The sequence below is a fragment of the Nannobrachium achirus genome (genome assembly GCF_963921795.1).
Source record: "Nannobrachium achirus genome assembly, chromosome: 5".
Classification (NCBI taxonomy): domain Eukaryota; kingdom Metazoa; phylum Chordata; class Actinopteri; order Myctophiformes; family Myctophidae; genus Nannobrachium; species Nannobrachium achirus.
In genome coordinates, this window is record NC_137814.1 from 45,543,625 (window position 1) to 45,561,884 (window position 18,260).

Genomic DNA, 18,260 nt, shown 5'->3' on the forward strand with positions numbered 1-18,260 from the left:
CAAAATGGGCAGAACACATTCTTATTCTCATTCTCCAGTGAACTGGGGGGGTCTAATGTATATCGGCATATCGTACAAAACAAAGTCATTAATGTTCACAGTGAAGTGCAGACCTCATCTAAACAACCCCTGGGCTACACACAGAGTCATACCCAGTGTTCATTTAGCTTATTTATGATAAATGAGCTCATTAAATATGAGAGCTACTTTTCCACACAGTGAAGGACTCCCAACTGCTGACATCTGAATGTCTCTCTGTGAGCATAGACTCTCAACAGTGGGGCCACTTGAATGCAAAACTAAATATGAAAAGAGCCAGAAAACTTGTATTTTGAATGTGGTTTGAATATGTATGCTGCTGCTGGAGACCCTTTGTGATGCAAATGGTGACTAGTCTGTAAAAGAGTGTCTGTTAGGGGAATGAAGGGAGTTGCCGGGCGGCTTAGTTAAATGCCACCGGTTAAAGGCCAGCGGTCACCTTGGCTCTGCCCCTGTCATTGATCGACTGGTGTAGGGGAAATGCTAAGTGTTCCCCAGAGGGGGTGGGTGGCTGGGTATTAAGGAGCAGCAAGGGGCAGAGTGAAAGGAGTGGAGAAGTGAGTAAAAGGCCCGGGGGCTCAGCTGCAGATGTGGCTCCCCGTCCACTCAGAGACCCTACTTTGGGGTTACGTCATCATCAGTCACCCTGTGACCCCGTTCGACCCCGCTAACCTCATTAGTTATCCTCCCCTAGATTAGTACTTCCGTGGAGACCCGCCCCCTACGTCTTCTGTCATGGGGGGGGACAACAAACAGCTTCTGGCTTTACTAGCATCCAGAAGCACTTTATCTGCGGCTTTGCTTTGGATTTAGAATCTTGCAGAAGTCTTGGCGGATGCCTGCACACAAGATAGATTCCTCTTGAGACCCAGCTGAGTTTATATATGCTGTGCCATGTCCACAGGCTGTATGTACACTTGAAATGCCTGTAAATGTGCCTTAGAGGACTCTCGATGAGTAAGCAACACATATAGAGCCGTGGTAACATGTCCAGAAGTTGTAAATGGGAGCACTTTAGTTATTAAGTATTCTGGGTTGGAGAATGCTCTTAGAATGATGCTCTGTAAACTGATGCTCTGTAAACATTTTATGGTGACAGGCAAAAAATAAAAAATAAATAAAAAGAATAGTGGTGAAGAGTGGGACATCAATAATCCATGAGACAAAGTCACAGATCAGGAGTCTATGAGCTGATGCATACTCTACTTTTAGAGACAAATTTATTTCGGTCCGGCTCTGTCTAAACTACAATATTATTTACCTATAATGCGGGTACCGGCATTAATTCGGCTGTTCGGTGCTTGCCCGAACCGAACCGAAATAAATTCGTCCCTAAGGCCACATTCTCATAATATAATTCGGTTTAGTCGTGCGAATGGGAGGGGTGAAGTTGCCACATTCTTGCATATTTAATTGATACGTTTGCACTCACACTGCACACTGAGTCATCCGAAACAAGGAATCGCCGAGTCCACGTCTGTCCACGGGACATGTATGTATCCAAGCTTCATAATAATGCCTCCTGCATCTCCCTATATGTTTATTAATTCTTCAAGTTCAACTTACAATGTAACCGCCCCCGCAAAATTGCGGCACAGGCATGCGTTAGCCTATTTATCTGCGGTCGGAAACGGGCGATCAAAAAATAAAACCAGCGGCGGCCAGAGCAATAAACCAGACAGCAAATATATTCAAGATATGAATATCTACGAAGAGGAGAACTTTAACGTCTCTCTCTCTCTCTCTCTCTCTCTATCTCTCTGCCCCTCGTCTTGCCCTCCCTGGCTCCCTCTTTCTGCGCTCCGTGCGTAAAGCGTCTCCATTTGGACATGATTTGGCACAGAGAACGAGAGAGAGAGAGAGCGCACGAGCAAGGGCAAGAGACCCACACATCGGCCTATATTACTGTATATTAGGCCTGACTGCGAGCAACTCCTCACAAATAATACACTATGCGCGATCGAGGGAGCGGTGATCAGAAATTAAATCAATGAGGGGAGGGGGCGGCCAGCATGGACCTTAGGCTAATGGTCATACATCTAATGAGAGCGGACGGTCTGGAGGGGGATTTAACCTTTTATATATAACTATGCATTTAACCCGCACATGGCTCTATATACCACAATGTTTCATTGCCTGTATTTGAGACGGATGGATTCACACCAACAGTGAAGCGTTTGCTGTAGCGAATCGAAACCACCGTTTTTTTGTGGATTTGCATTCGTTTCTTTGATTCGAAAAAGAATACGGATGCGACTTCACACATGCCCAAACATTGTGTATTTTCCGACAATACGTTACAGGATTCGTTTTAATCGCAATAAAATGTGCCTGTGTGAATGCCGCCTAAAAGTGGAGTATGCATTGGCTCTTATATTGAAGCAGTTTTTTGACCAATCGGATATCATATCACTGAAGGCAAATCTATCCTGCGACAAAATGTAAACTTTCTCCTCAGTTCTTTGAGAATTCTTTTTTTTTTTTAAAGTACATACTGTACATAAGTATGTGAATTTTTTATTTCAGGGAAATCCAAAATCTGCAACTGGATCTCATGCTATAGTGTTTCTTTGTATGTTGATGTTATGTAAGGGTATGTTGTTTTATGTAAGGACAAATACCCATACATGTAGAGTGGCCAGTATCCATAATGAGAGAACTTAAATGTCCTGGACGATGATGATGATTACTTCATCTGCCCTTTGTGGAAGGACACCACTGACTGTATGGTGTCATCTGATGCCAGCAGCCACAGCAGAAGGGTGTCAGCGCACTGCTTTTGGCTCTGCTCTTGAGCTTCCTAATTAAACTATTAATCTCAGATCATTAACCTCCGTCGACCCCTTCCTCTCATCCACCGCTCTGACTCAGACACGTCGGGGCAGCGCGTGGAAAGATTCTCCCCTTTGTTCCCCTCTGTTTCTGCTGTTTTCCTCCATCACATCACATCCCCCCCCCCCACATGGATGCCTTTCCCTTATTGCAGGGGTCTTCAACGTTTTCAGACCAAGGACCCCTTAGTTGAGAGAGAGATGAAGCAGGGACCCCCACAACCTTTTCATAGATTCCATATAGTTTCATTGTTTGACAGCACAATCATCAGTGTATTTTGGATTCATGTCAATTTGTGTTTTCAGATATTTAACCACTTGAGCCATCAATACAATAAACGTAACCTTTCACTCTGTACTTAGTCTGCTCTTTGCCGCTCCACAGCAAAGCTCTTTGCCGAAAATAGCTGATCTACAAGCTCACAACGCCTCGCAGCGCGAGGCGGTGTGAGCTTGTAGATCAGCTATTTTTGGCTAAAGTTCTCAGAATTTGGACACAAGGGTTCAAGTGGTTGATATAAAAAAGGAGAAAAAAACCTCATGCAAACAGACATAGAAGCGCGAGGCGGTGTGAGCTTGTAGATCAGCTATTTTTGGCTAAAGTTCTCAGAATTTGGACACAAGGGTTCAAGTGGTTGATATAAAAAAGGAGAAAAAAACGTTCTATCACTCAAAGATTTGGAGGACCCCCTGTAGTAACTCTGAGGACCCCCTGTTGAAGACCCCTGCCTTATTGTATTTCTTCGTGTGCTGTGCTGTATTTTCTAGTGTCTCAGACCCCAAGCACCCACCACAGGTGCGTCTGCCGGATCGGTGTGTGGACCACAGCTGTGCGCTAACAGCATTACTCTCCAAGTGGTTCTCCAAGGTGGATATGGTTACTTTTAATTAAAAAAGAATCAATTTCCACCCGTCAAATTTATTTTTTTGAACCGGGTGACCATATGGACACTTAAAAACACAATCTAATTTAGAGGAGTCCATCCCCCCCCCCTCCCGCAGCACTCCAGTCTGAGGTTGAACGATGCATAATCAATTTAGAAAATGGCCTGTAGTCTACGGAGTACATTATGCCATATATACAACAGAAATACCTTTTGGATGGTAATTTATTTTATCGTAGACTAGAAAAGAATAGGTAGCCCCAGTGGGAAACAAGCGTGGCAAGTTAGTGCCATAACCATAGAGCTATTCACAACCGCTATGGTTAAGCATAAGCAATTACCTCTCTAGGCTAAGTATTCACAATTAATTTGGTTTGCAGGCCAAAGGGTCGCCACCGTGGGTTCAGTAAAGTCACTTTAACCTTATCAAACTAATTAGGATGCCGGCGGTAATCCTTCTGCCTCAGGGGGCTGGGGGGTCTGCGGTCTCACTGAGGCGCACATGAAAAGCCGCCCCCAAGATTATAACAGAAGAGGGAGAGAGACATACATCAAAAGTGCATTAAAGCGAATGAAATAACTCACAATGACAGCACAACAAAAAGATAACCATTACATTTAAGTGGTGGATGTGTGTGACTTTGAAGCTCGTCCTTGTGTGTGGAGGTGGTCCATTGTGTATGAGGAGGCCATATAGAGGGCTGCTTGATTAGGCCGGCCTCCCCGGGGATCGATGCGACGTCTGAGATCAGCACTCGCAGTAATCACAATGTATTGTGGAACTAGTCTATGGCGATACCAGGATGATGTCATAGGGCCCTATTATGGATGCTGGTGGCGGGTGGAGGGGGAGGCGGGGTGTCTTTCACGCCTATTTGTTCAGAGTCTGATCAATAGCGCTAGCTGAACTGTTAGAGTAATCATACAGGTAGAAGAAAAGCAGTATAAGGCATATGGTCTACAATGCACGGGCTGGCCATGAACTCGGTGGTTCCAGCGATGGCTGTGTGCCTGAACACATCCATGAAGAGAGACTATTATAGTATATTGTTGTTATGAACTGTTATAGCAAACCTGCAGGTCATCAGAATGACTTACTAGTTACTATTATCCTATTATCTATCATAACCATCCAATGTCAGCTAAACTAACCGCTGCAAGCTGTAAATATAAACTCTGGAGTATTGCATCCGTAAGAGAGGAAGATTGGGAGATCAGTTATATAGTAAGCTGCTATCGGTGGTTGCTTGGTCTGGCGAAACTCTTTCCATCAGAGCACTAGCAGAGTAGAGACAGACGGAATCCCAGTAATCAGAACCTTGCCAGGCGCCCCACCCTACCCCAAAAAAAAAAAAAAAATCTGTCTGCAATGTGCTCTGTAATTCAGGGGAATCGCAAAGCAGGACTATCGCATTCGCATAACGGAGAGCCATACAAATTACAGGCAACAAATGTGCACAACCCCGCCATTTGCGGTAGGTGCCCACCTCCCCCTTCTCCCTGCTGTCTTATTTTAATTCTATGTCTGTTTGCACTACAGTCTAGGTAATAGTAGGTTTGGGCCTGTTCCCAGGGAGGCAGGCATTAACATACAACTGTAGGTTAAACGATGCAGAGCTGGTCGTTCTTCTAATGAGCCATTTCGCTAACAAAGACGGCCTTATCTTCTGCGCATAGTGCAATCTGCCAGTTCCTCTCTCGTTTGCTTATTGCTGGCTCAGTGTTTGGGTGTCCTTTTTGCAGAATTGCCAGTGCCAGTGTGTCGCTGCACAGACAATCTTTGTCTGTTAATTAAAAGGCCTGGCAGTCTTTTTATCCGTAAATATGATTACTGTAATTAAGGACCAAAGGGGTCTTGCCCTAGTTGGAGACAGCAAGGCGTACAGTACAAAGACGAGATGCACATGAGGAGGACAGAAAGTCCACGCTGAAGCCCCTCGACATTGACTGGACATTATGAGAATAATTTGGGTTGTATCTCCGTCCTTTCAAAAGATGGCTGAAAACACTGCATAGGTACTACATTTTGATTACAGGTGATAAAGTGCTTGATACAGTTACTATCACATTTATAGGCAAGGATAGCTAGGCCTTTTCCAGACTAATGTCAATTAAAAACAAAACAAAAAACCAGTAGTAGCCGTTACAAATATGCTGCAAGGTCAGGCTGGTGCTGATGCTGTGTTAAAATTTGGAGACACAGGCACACGGGCACAGGCGGGAAAAGAGTGATGGCGCTGGGCGGGAGGAGTGTGAGAATAAGGCAAAGGGTACAATATAACCAATCCATACCGGCCCTTGGCGTACAGGGGTTGGGGGTTGGGGCCGGAGGATGGTTGTGGTGGTGGTGGTGGTGGTGGTGGGGGGGTCTAATTGAATTACAGTGACCCTGTGACAGCGTCGTAGCTGAGGTCATGTGTTGAATTAATTTTGTCCCTGACCCTGTCTTCGGAAGGGCGCTGCCTTGTGGCCGCTCCAGAGGCCCGCGGGACCCCGGCAACAGTGACACATCTTTCCGAGCACCGTCTTGCGGTTGCAACCTTCATTCAGATCGACAGCGGGGCATAGGGCCAATGAGAGCGCTTCACTGCATTCCACTATATCGTCGTTGTTGGGTGGAAACCACATATCTCCAAGTTTCAAATCTGTACGTTCTTTCGCAAAGTAAAGCCCTGCTTCATCGTACGAGGCCGTCCCACAAAAGTAGTGAAAACAGGCGATCTACAAGCACACAACGCCTCGCGGTGCGAGGCGTTGTGTGCTTGTAGATAGGCTGTTTTCACTAGTCTAAATCATTTTCAAAATGAAAAATGAAAAACTAACGGTTTTGGACATACAAGGTTTTCACCCGACAACGACGATATGCTTCTTTTCGCTACAAACTCTACAGCTTTCTGCACCTCGGGTAAAGAATTAGAAAACATATTCACTATTTTCATATTCAATATTGCAGTGCTAAAAGTGCGTGGGAAACTGAACAGCATGAGTTCTTTGCTCCCTGAAAGTCCAACAATGTAGCTATTAATAGCTATACAAAAATGACAGGCACTTAAAGGAGGAGAGCATCTGCACATTCTGCAGCAAGGGATATAGTCCTGTAACTGGTCATAAAATATGGATGTATGACAAGTTATTTTCAAATGAATTCTGACAAACCGCGCTACCTACTATATTATCATTCCTCACTCAAAATAATTCGTTGGATGAAACCATTGAGCAACAGTAATGCCACTGAAACATGAATCAAGGAGTTTGCCAGTATCATTTACTTACTGTCAGCCTGAGAGGAGAACACCATGCAGCTGAGTAGAAGAAGCAGGAACGGCGCCGCCCCTCTGGGCAGGAGGGGCACTGACAGGTGAATGTTAGGCACCATGTTCCAGGTTGGCACTGCTTCCTCCCCCCCCCACTAGACACTTCCACACGATCAAAGACTAGCACCTAGGAAGAGAAAACACAGTGGGAAAAATATTAGGATAACAATTTACAATTTAGGCATTTAGACAATTATAGCGTGTGCCCAAACCAGTGGTTCTCAAACTTTGACATTTGAAGGTTTCCCCTTAACTTAAAGTTACATACTTACAACCTAGAAATCCACTTTGAGAACCACTGGTTCCACTGGCTCCCCAGATTTATCATTTGCATTTGTATAGCCTAAGCATCACTACAACAAAGTGTCACGGCAAGAAGTTTCAAGTCGAGTGGGGATGAAAATATGAGAGAACAGATTTGCAGTGGTGAATATCTTTGTGCTGTCTCTGAATGTGAGCACGCCCAATACCCACAACAAAAAACATCACTTGGGGCAGAGAAAAAGAAAAGTGGAGCGCATTTGCGTCAGCAAGCAAATGTGTCGTATGCCGATACAAAGGAAATAATGCTGGAAAAGAAGGGGAGGCTGGGACACAGGAATGACACCAACCAACGCGTCATCATTACAAAAGAGATTGCCACAAAAATAAGGGGACCTCTCCAGAGGCCGAGATGGATTCCCTAGGGACAACCGCCCACTTAATGTTCCCCATTAAGATATTGAAACACTGCCTTCCAGATGGGCTCAAATCATGCAAAGTGCTGTGATCTCACCAAATGACAACACGCAACACTTAGCACACACACACAACATACCCCTCCCAAGGGGGTTATGGTTGGTTGGTAAAGTGGTTGCAGGTGTTGGACAAATTAACCACGATTAACCAAGCTCTGGAACGGACAGGGTGGCTAGGCTGTCTTAAAACAAAATAAAGCTGCAATAGTTTATCTTTTTTATGAGATTTAGGATGGGAAGGAGTGGGCCAAGTGGGTCGCATTAACTCCTTCACTGTCTGAGCTGGCAGCTTGACACTCTACAATGAATGTCATCTTAAAATAAAAATGACACAAGCTTCGATACTTTCATAAGATTTATTATTTAGAGCTGGGTAAATTTATTATTTAGGGCTAAGTTAATTATAGCCAACACAGCCCATGAATGGAGAATATATAGTTCCACTAAGCTGGCATCTTACTTATTACACTGAATAGAAAAATTATCTTTTTATTAGATGTAGACCAGTATTAGCTATGACATGGCATTAGAATAGCCTTATAATATAACTGGCCTTACGCTCAGAACTGCACTCTCTAGGGTGAAGTGGATTTGCAGCCTGAAAAACCTGACCATGCAACCAAATACATTTCTTATCCACATGCTGTTGCCCACGGCCATCTGTGTAATCGAATGCTTTTTAAAGCAAAGCTTATATGTAGTGAACAATATCTCTATTTTCTTTGAATTAAAATGGTAGCACCACGAAGGTTCCAAAGAGAAAAGCAAACAAACAAAACAAAACAACAAAAGAAAAACACAAAAAAGAGAAAAGTTTGAAAAGCAGTGATAGTGTGGGTCAACTTTTGTCTTCAAGGGCTCCTTCACAACGTTTCTGTATAAACCTTTCACGGAAGGTCGATTGCAATTGAATTAAAAGTTTTTCAGCTCCAACTGTGTTCTATCTCACCGCGCACTTTGCACCCGAGTGTGAACAGTGCTGATCGCAGATATTTTTGTGCAAACAGAAACAAGACGGCTACTAACAATGTGAAATATCTCGAGGCCTGGTGGGAGGCCAGCTGAACTCTAGTCTATACAGTTTAGCTAAATAAGGTGGAGTGCCAGAGAAACAATGCCTCCAGTATCTTGAGAGGGGAACAAAAAGAAAGCAAACCCGCTCCTTTCTTAAGCCTGTGGAGGTGTTAAGCAGGCCATTACTCATGTGGCTATTTCAATACACGAGGAAACAGAGACACAGCGCCAGGCACGTCTTCACATCACACCACACGCACGCAGGCATGCACACATGCATGAAAAGCAGGCACACACATACACACACAAGACTTTATAAACCAGGCCCAAGGAAAACATAGGACTACAAGACAGAGAGATTTTTAACGAGGCAAAACAAAAATCCAAGAATTCTTTCTGTCTGAATACTCCTTTAATCTCCTCTGACAAGTTGCCTAGCGAGGAAAATAAGTCGAGGGATGGGAACGGGAGATGATGTGAGGGAGGGAGTGTTGTGTGAGTCACGGTGTCGAAATGGTAATGCTTTGCCTTGGCACGTCTGAAGACAAGTGCCGTCAATGGCTAGCGCCTCGTCAACTCTCAGTCACGAAACGGAAACGCGTTTTTGATGTTTCAACATCTACCGAACGCATTTTGAATGCGGGACACCTTACCAATACTTCTGCGGAATTTCCAAACATCTTGTGCGGTGCTGACTCTATCTGTCACCGAGTGACACGACAAGTTCAAGCTGTGATTGTATCAAGCAGAACTTTGCTCCTCCCAGCATGTAGTCTCCTGTGGAAAATACCCGGAGGGCAGCCGGAGTAATTTAACGCAATAGAACCAAAAAGTCAACAACCCAAAAATGGGGCTCTTTTTGGGGCCTGCATTTCCACCATCACTGGTAATGAGAAAGCAGCTTATTGTGATGTGTTAAGCTTTAGCAGTATGGGGGGGGGGGGGGGGGGGGGGGGGGGGGGGGGGGGGGGGGGGGGGGGGGGGGGACCACAGAAAATCACACAGCTCGGTGTGCCAAAGGAGCTGGATCACACCCACCACTTCACGACCGGAATCCTAAAGACATTCAGGGGGTCTTTTTCTTTCAAGTTAATGCCCCAAGTTTAAAATGAACGAAATTCACACAAAGTTTGGTCGACTTAGAGTTTATTGTTTTTTTTTTAAAGGTGCACCAGCCTAGCGTTGGTTTCGAGTCAGTAGGCAGACAGTGAGTGAGTGAGTGAGTGAACAAGATAGACTTGGCCACTCGCTGTGCTCCAAAACCCTTGGCGGAGGAGGGATATCTTTCACGGCAGATGCCAGGGAGAGGCAGATGCTTTTCATCTTCAATGAGATGCGTTCCTAGAGCCGCCGTTTCTTCTTCTATTTATTTTGCTACTTATTTATACTGGTGCAGCTTGGTGCCTTGCAGCTGCACACGGAGAATACCGTGGGACACTTGGCGTCCGCATGTGTTGGCTGTGCTGTGGCTTGTCTGTAGTGGTGGTGCTGATGCTTGTGGAAGGAGGGAGGGGGGGGCTATGAAAAGTGGAAATGCTGCAGTGTGGAGAAAAGAAAAAAAAACAAGTGAGCGGCTCAGCTCAAAGGGAGGCATTGTCTGCCGCGATGTGGTGGGGAGAGAGAGAGAGAGAGGGAGAGAGAGAGAGAGAGAGAGAGAGAGAGAGAGAGAGAGAGAGAGAGAGAGAGCATTTCAGAGTCGATGCATTGTCCTTGTGAGGTTGTGTGATGCCTTACATAGTTGTAAAATGCCAATCTGGATTCTGTTTGGATGGCTTGTGTTGTGTGTGTACATGTGTGTGTCATGCGTCATGTCTGTTAATTAACTAATTGGTTTCCATCCGTTTATCCGTTAGGGTCAATAATAACCGAGGAGTGAGTGAATGTGTAATGGGTGTTGGAGAATCAATAATACCCTGCTTGGACCACCCACATCATGCTGGCTGCCGCACAGGTGTTACTAACCTCCCCCGGTGTGCTTGTGTGTGTGTGTGTGTGTGTGTGTGTGTGTGTGTGTGTGTGTGTGTGTGTGTGTGTGTGTGTGTGTGTGTGTGACCACCCATACACAAACGGCTCACTACAGGCAATCCAATACACAGCTAGCTGCAGGGCAGCCCAAGGTAAGAACGCTACCAGCCAAACTCACATTGCCCTGTGCCCTGTCGATACCTCCCCCCCCCCCCTACCCCCACACACTCCATTTATTGGCTCATCCTGAGCATAGGGAGGTGGGCAGATGAGATATACGGCTGGTTTGAGTGCAGGGCTAATCATGACCATCTCTGGAGGTGATAAAGTTAGTGCAAGGATTGTGTTGGTGCAGACGGCTGTGACGGCTCCATAAACACGGCCCTTGATGATTCTTCTCTGCCCTGGAAGGTTCATCACACACAATACACACACACATAGTGTTCTTTTTGTACGCAGGCAGGGAACGAGAACATGGAGAAAGATAAACTCTGCAAGGAGAACCGCTGGCCTTCTGCACCGCAGCAGCAGAGTGAAAATGAAAGTGTAAAGGCGGGTAGTGAAATTACTTCTTCTCTCCAAACTGCCCCCAGAGTCCCAGACACCACGCTGCTTCCATAAGATTGACGGTGCATAGCCTTAACAGGGTCGTGACAAGGCCCTGCATTGAAATTCACCAAAGAAAGGGTAATGTCCTGTGACCTATTGGGCTTTACAGAGCTTTTGTTTACGAGCCGATTCCTTCTGAGTTAATTGTTAACGCTTTACTGCCAGGAAGAAGATGGAGTGGTGCGACAAACCTAGAGATAAGAAGAGACAGCACGCTTCCTTACGACAAGTAACCAAAAGTAAAGAACGCTGACCTCTTGATTGTTGAACTCAAGTGAAAGTGTTGACGTGATAGCTAAGTGACAGTGTCTATAGATGCTGGTAAAAATTCACCAGGTGATGCGAGGGCCGCTTGAAATAATTGTGCAATGGTACACATAGCAGCCAGTCCTGATGACGCATCATGATGAAACACGATGATGAATCCACGAAGCGAGAGGAGTGGATTTACTGAGCTGGCCTTCCGATCATGCCCTGACTGGTTGAAGCACTGAGTCACATCTCAACAGAATGCAGCGACCGCAGCATATAAGGCCGCAATCCACATGATATAGTGTCGATTGGCCTTTAGTCCGCTTGGGTGAACATTTAACAAAACTCAAGGACCTCTATAAATTATCAATGAAATGGGTATTTACAATCACCTCTGGAGGACCACCAATCTTTTTCAGCTGCAAATCAATCCGGGAATGAAAAGTGATATGCATTACACAAGGCTGAACAGACATACCAGAGTGCCACTTCCATTTGAATTTATTGGAGGGTGATTATTGGCGTTGTCAACTTGCAGAGCAAGGAATAAATGGCTTATGCTACATAGTGCTTGGCAAAAGGGCCCGCAATCAATCAAAGGCAGGCTCAATATAAAACAGACATTCATCATATAAAAGCAATGCCGTGCATACCAACCCTATATCACCTGAGCTGATCATGCATAATGGAACACTGTCCTTGTTCAAAACCGCAAACTTCAGCAGCTAAGGGACATGTTTAGCTTACAATGAAAGCAGACAAACTATGCAGGTGAGATTGGAGAGGAATGAATATGGTCAACAACTGTGAAACACTAGGAATTCCTAACAAAATGTCCAATCTCACACTGATAGAACACAAATTTGATATGAGCCGACTTGGTACACCTAAGACCCATGAAAACGATTTTTTAAAATAAAAGAGCATGAAGCTATGCGTGTGGCAACTGGGTATTTCAAAATACATCTTAAAAACAGCCTAATACCTGTCTAAGTGTCGAAAAACTGCTTTTATTTGAGAGTGATTAAGAATGATTCTATGGCCGAGGATAAAATTAGCTACATAATAAACCCAACCCAGACACATTCACCATAGCAGATGTGCATATATATCAAAACAAAATGTATGCTGGCAAGCGAGAAAGACCCTAACCTAAGACGTCACCACTTCAAAGTTTATCTGTGGACAGATGGTGCCGTAAAAATGTCTAGGCAGCACAGAAGGCCTGGAACCCCCCCAAATTCCCCACCATGCAACTACTACTAACCCCCCCCCCCCCCCCCCCCCCCCACACACACACACACACACACACACACACAACCCCAACAACAGTAAAGGCAAGAGTCGAAGCATGTGAGCGGAGAAAGCTGGCAAATAAGACATTCACTCGATCTACGGTCAGCGAAAAAGAGGTTGCTGTTCCGACTTGGCTCGAGCCAGAGCACAAGATCGATCAGCTTAAATAATATTGATGGCTTACATCAATTGTGAAGAATTTGTGTTAGGTTTAAGGCTCATTTATCATTATAAAAGTCAATGTGAAAAAGCAAGAAGCAAATAGACTGTACAGTTTCTCTTTTCGTCGTGGTACGTTCAAACGTTATTAGTCAAACCTAAAGACGAATAGAACTTGTAAGGATTCCTCAGGCAGCACAGGGAACAGGGAACACTAGGCCTTAATTTTCAAGCAGATGATAAAAGGGGATGAATGGGTAGCAGGAACTCCATGCCTTTCAGCAGGTGGGCTCACTGATCTAAATCAATTACCCTTAGTCAGTCAACGCTTAGGCTAGTTGGCTATTGTAAATCAGCTTGGTGTCAGGCCAGATTATAGACTGTAACGGGCTGGAACTGAAGCCCGAGGCCGGCAGGAAACCTCCTGGGGCCTCTCCAAGCGAACGAAGTCCGGAGCTTGATGACAGAACTGTATCTCAGACAGCTGTAGGCAAAAGAAATGTCTGGCACGCTACGATATAGTGTAAGTGTATATAGTATAATCAAATGAGTTAAACATGGTGTAAGAAAAGAGAGTATCTGAAGTAGAATGTCATTATTATAGCAAAGTATAATGTGTCCCACTTCCTTTTGTTTTGTTTTTTGTAATACTTGCAAGAACTAGGTGTGCTCGTCCAGGCTTATTTCAAATTGGCTGGGAGAGAACAAACGAGTCCATTGTGGGTTGTTTTTTTATTCTCTCTCCCCCTTCAGTGTGAGCTGGAAAGTGGCGACGGAGCTGTATATTGACACAAGGGTTTTGTTATTTCATCTTACAACCGTGCATGTAAAAGAGACAGGAAAAATAATCCTCTGTGGTTCAAGGTACAGCAGAAGAACAAGCCCTATTGTTGACAGAGGGAAGGGTTAGGCTAACTCTCAGAGAGGGGCAGGGAACAAGGATCTCCACTGCTGCTCAGAATTATATTGGCGGATACAGAAAAGCTGTCACATGAGAGACAGGGTTTCGGAACCATGCACAGGTTAGTGACTGCCTTGACGAGAAAATGTTAAAATATATAAACACATATGCTAAAATGGGAATTTGCTCGGGGCAAACATGCCACTGTGTTATCCGCCGAACAGGACAAGATCCCAGGTCTGCGTCAAACTGCTAGAGACCCAAATTGCCTCGAGTGGCAGAGCTGACATTCCAAATGGGTGGAGGGAGGGTTAGGATCCCAGAGGTCTTAAACCAGCTCCTTGCCTATGTTCCGACTCTGGGAAGACTATCCTCTCAGACCCTGTCTAACTACAGAAAGGAGGCAGATTCTAATAAGCCTTTCTGTCTTTCTGTCAGCCTGCGTTTCACTCTATCCCCCGGCCTCTCCCACCCGTGATCATGTCCCCTCTCTCTCTCTCTCTCTCTCTCTCTCTCTCTCTCTTTCTCTCTCTCTCTCTCTCTCTCCCTGTCTCTGTCTGAGCTATGAGCCAGTCTGTTGGAGCAGATGGGGCTATATATCCCCATCGCTCTCCAGAGGCCCAGGGATTTAAAATGTAAAATAGCTGAGTGCAGAATAGGCAGGGAACGGCCGATAAAGGGCACCAGAATGAGGGATTCTCAGCTCAACTGTCTTGTCCCCTGTTCCACCACAACGGACAGCAGGGGCTGAATTCACCACACTACAAATGCAATAAAACATAAGAATAATGGCCCCATGTTTATCCCTATGTTTATCACTAGCAGAGCGAGCTGATCTTTACTAAGGCCCACAGCTAAAGCGTTGGCACTTACTTAACCGCATGAACCCCAATGGCCCTATTCAGGGCGAGTAATAATAGGCAAATATAACGTGAACTTTTCTTTTTTTCCTTCCGCAGATTCTAGCACTCTGAACTTCCTTTGTCCTTTCCGTTCCTAGATCACATCCCCAGGAACTCCAGGTGATGGCAGGTTAAGTTCCAAAGTGTCAGATTTGCAGTTCGTGCCAGCCAGGGCCACAACCAAATACCAGCACTCGGCTGGCTGCTGTACCGCTAATCCAACCACCTGCAGGACTGAGGCTTTCTGTTGCACTTGCCTTAACCAAAGAAACTGTAGAATCACACTGACATTCCTGGACTTCTAACCCCAGGCTACTACTACTCTCTTTCAGGTAATGAGAAAATATCTGGCCCCCTGTATCAGTCGTCTGGGGAAGGATTCTGCCTGCCTGGTCCTCCATCTCCAAGGTGGCAGACTGACAGACAGGAAGAGTGAGGAACAACAGGCGCATGAGGCCTGTGAGTAGCACGAATCGATGGCTGACTGAATAGGAAGGTCCATTATAGTGACAGGCCAGAGCCACAACACCACGACCTGCACTCCACCAATGTCCTCATTACCGCCTATGAATCTCTCACTCAGACCCCCCCACCCCACCCTCTCTCTCAGCATCTTTACAGCCCCCTGTTCAAAGCAGAGCAGCGACTTTTAATCTGATTCTGAAACATCTAAGAAGGGAAACACTACAGGAAGGGGACACTAAAGCTTACGTGCTTTGGCATTGTGCACCAAGTGAGCAAGGAATCCTGAGTAAAAGGCAACCCAACGTTGTTGTTGGGTGGAAACCTTGTAATGTCCAAAACCGTTCGTTTTGTATTTATCATGTTAAAAATGATTTAAAAGAGTGAAAATAGCTGATCTACAAGCACACAGCTCCTCACACATTTTCACTAGTTTTGTGCGACATTCTTGTATGAAGAAGCAGGGCAAGAAAAAACATACAACATTTGAAACTTGGAGATACAGGGTTTCTTCCCGACAGTGACGGTAAGTGCCAGTCCCGGTGAGAGAACGGCGGTGCTAAATGTAGCCTACACATTAAGGCTGTGCTGCTGCGAGAAAACGGTGTCTCGAGGAGGGGAGGAAAAAAAACCTCCTTCTGTTTGGGACATGCTGTCTTACCTCTCAGTGTTTTTCTTTTCCCCACCATGCCTCTAGTTATTCTGAATTCTGAGTCCTTAGTAGACTTATTTATACCCACTCTGCTGGCCCTGCCTCTCTCACCCTGCAGCTGCACATAGGATTTACCTGCAGCTGAGACAACCTCCAGACTATCAATTACCTCCAGTGTAGAGCAACCGTTTGGTAACAAGGCACACTCACGCACCCCCCCACACACTCTCTCTCTCTCTCTCTGTCTCCCTCTTTCTCTAGGATAATTCCACCTAAAGAAATCCTGAGTTGACTTTGGGTTTGTAGGATTGTGCAGACTAATCAAAATAACCCTGTAATAGTGTATAATGGATAAATCTGTGAAATGGCTTTGCCCACATTTATTACTCCCACCCCTTCCCCTACTGCCCCCGGCTAAAACAGGAAGTTGGGGCTAAATTGATGATCTTTATCCAAGAAAACAGTTTTTTGACGATGTCCTCATTGCCAAGAAATTTAGCTTGTTAACCAAAACTTAAAAATAAAAGGAAAAAAATATAATTAATTGATTAATGAAGTTAAACCACTAAACTTTTCACAGCCAAATAGTTCTGTAATTGACTAAAAGACAGTTACTGCAAAATACAAAAACTAGAGCGACTAAGAACAAAGGCAGAGCAAAATTCTCCAAGAGTTCACCAAGAGAGTGTGGGTACATACAAAGACTTTTTCACGTTTTTTAAAAAGCAGATCTACAAGCTCATAGCTATGAGCTTGTATATCTGCTATTTTTGAATAGCCAAAGTATAAAACTAATGGTTAAGTATTTACGTGACACAGATGTGTTTCCGCCCAGTCTTACGGGTTAACTCACACAAACAACAGCCAGAGCTGCAGTCCATTTGTGTAGGACTCATGATGTTTGACTGAGCATCCGCGACATGGTGTCGAAAATAAGAGATCCAGACAAATTCTCCCTGACATGCCGTCTTGTTCTCTGACAATGATTAGAGTGAACACCAGGCCATCAAGCACGCTAGACAAGACACACAGGGACAGGACCTGACACTCCATGCACCATCCACCCCGCCGCCCCTTAAAGTGCCTCTGTCAGGTCAACAAATGGAAGGCCATCACAGCCGATGTTGTCGTCATCAAAGCAATGAGGTAGTAATATGCCAGAGGCTGGTTTAATGGTATCTATCTTGCCATCATGGCTTGTTATAAACTTTAGGTGATCATGCTGGAGCATGTGACCATCGCCTTTGATTCCAGATCTGCGGGCTCCGCAGACTGCCTCAACAAGCCCAACTTGCTACAGGGGAACAGCCATTCAGGAAGTAGTAAACTGCCACTGGCCAATTGTTGTGTAGATTAACCAGCCTTCACTGGGAAAGATCAGATCTTTGCTAACGTTCAATTCAGTTTGTTGTGGCACTGGCAGTGGTTCAGGAGGTACAGCAGTCTACAGTCTTGGTATTGGAACTTATAGGTTCCCGGGCCGATACCCGTCTCCTCCTGGCTGTGTGTTTTGAATTGTCCTTGAGCAAGACATTGAACCCCTAACTGGAGTCGACTCTACAAGCTAAAGCTTCCAACTACAATTACTAAAGATTGATGCAATTGACAAGGGCTGGTCACGTAGCCAGTGTATGACTGACTGGTCTAAGATCTGAGGAACAAGTCAACAGATATCTGAGGAGTTGCATTCCTTTCAAGTGAGGCCTTGTGTCTGGTCAGCAGGGCACTGATCATTAGGATAACATATTCAGGTCAGAAAGCTAATGAATGTGCATGGGGAAAGGACATTATGGGAATCATCTATAAAGTACAACAGTTTGACATGTTTGACACGGCTAATAACCCTGTCATTACTACTGTCAGCCACAGGAGATCCAAGGTAATGGACAACATATAGGACTACACATGTTGGATGCTTTGGTCAGGGTACACTAGGCTATAATCACACAAAATTAATCAAATTGAAACTATCTTGAACTAACTAACTTGAAACTATCCTATCCTATCCTGGTTGTAATTGTTTTAACTACAATCTGTGAATTAAATCAAATGTTATTTTAACCACTCTGTATAGAATATATTAATGTATGTATTAAGTATTAAGTATAGCCTACTAGCTACTATTATACCGGTATTAACATACTCTAGATGTGCTAACTAGCACATCTGCAGTGGTTGGAGGTAGTCTCTCTACTCTTTAAAATGTTAGACCCTGGTATCAGGTAGTTCACCTTCAGGTTGAC

The 18,260-nt window shown here is 44.9% G+C and overlaps 1 protein-coding gene across 5 annotated transcripts in view; it reads right to left on the bottom strand.

Annotated features, from left to right (window-relative positions):
- The window catches only part of LOC308285612 (receptor-type tyrosine-protein phosphatase F), a 169,239-nt gene that overhangs the window by 143,434 nt on the left and 7,545 nt on the right, over positions 1-18,260 (bottom strand). For all 5 annotated transcript variants that reach the window (XM_080726423.1, XM_080726426.1, XM_080726424.1 and 2 more), the window contains one exon: positions 7,028-7,195. In XM_080726423.1, the coding sequence (XP_080582549.1) occupies positions 7,028-7,130 (103 nt within the window). In that variant the 5' untranslated portion in view covers positions 7,131-7,195. The remainder of the gene's footprint in view (positions 1-7,027; positions 7,196-18,260) is intronic.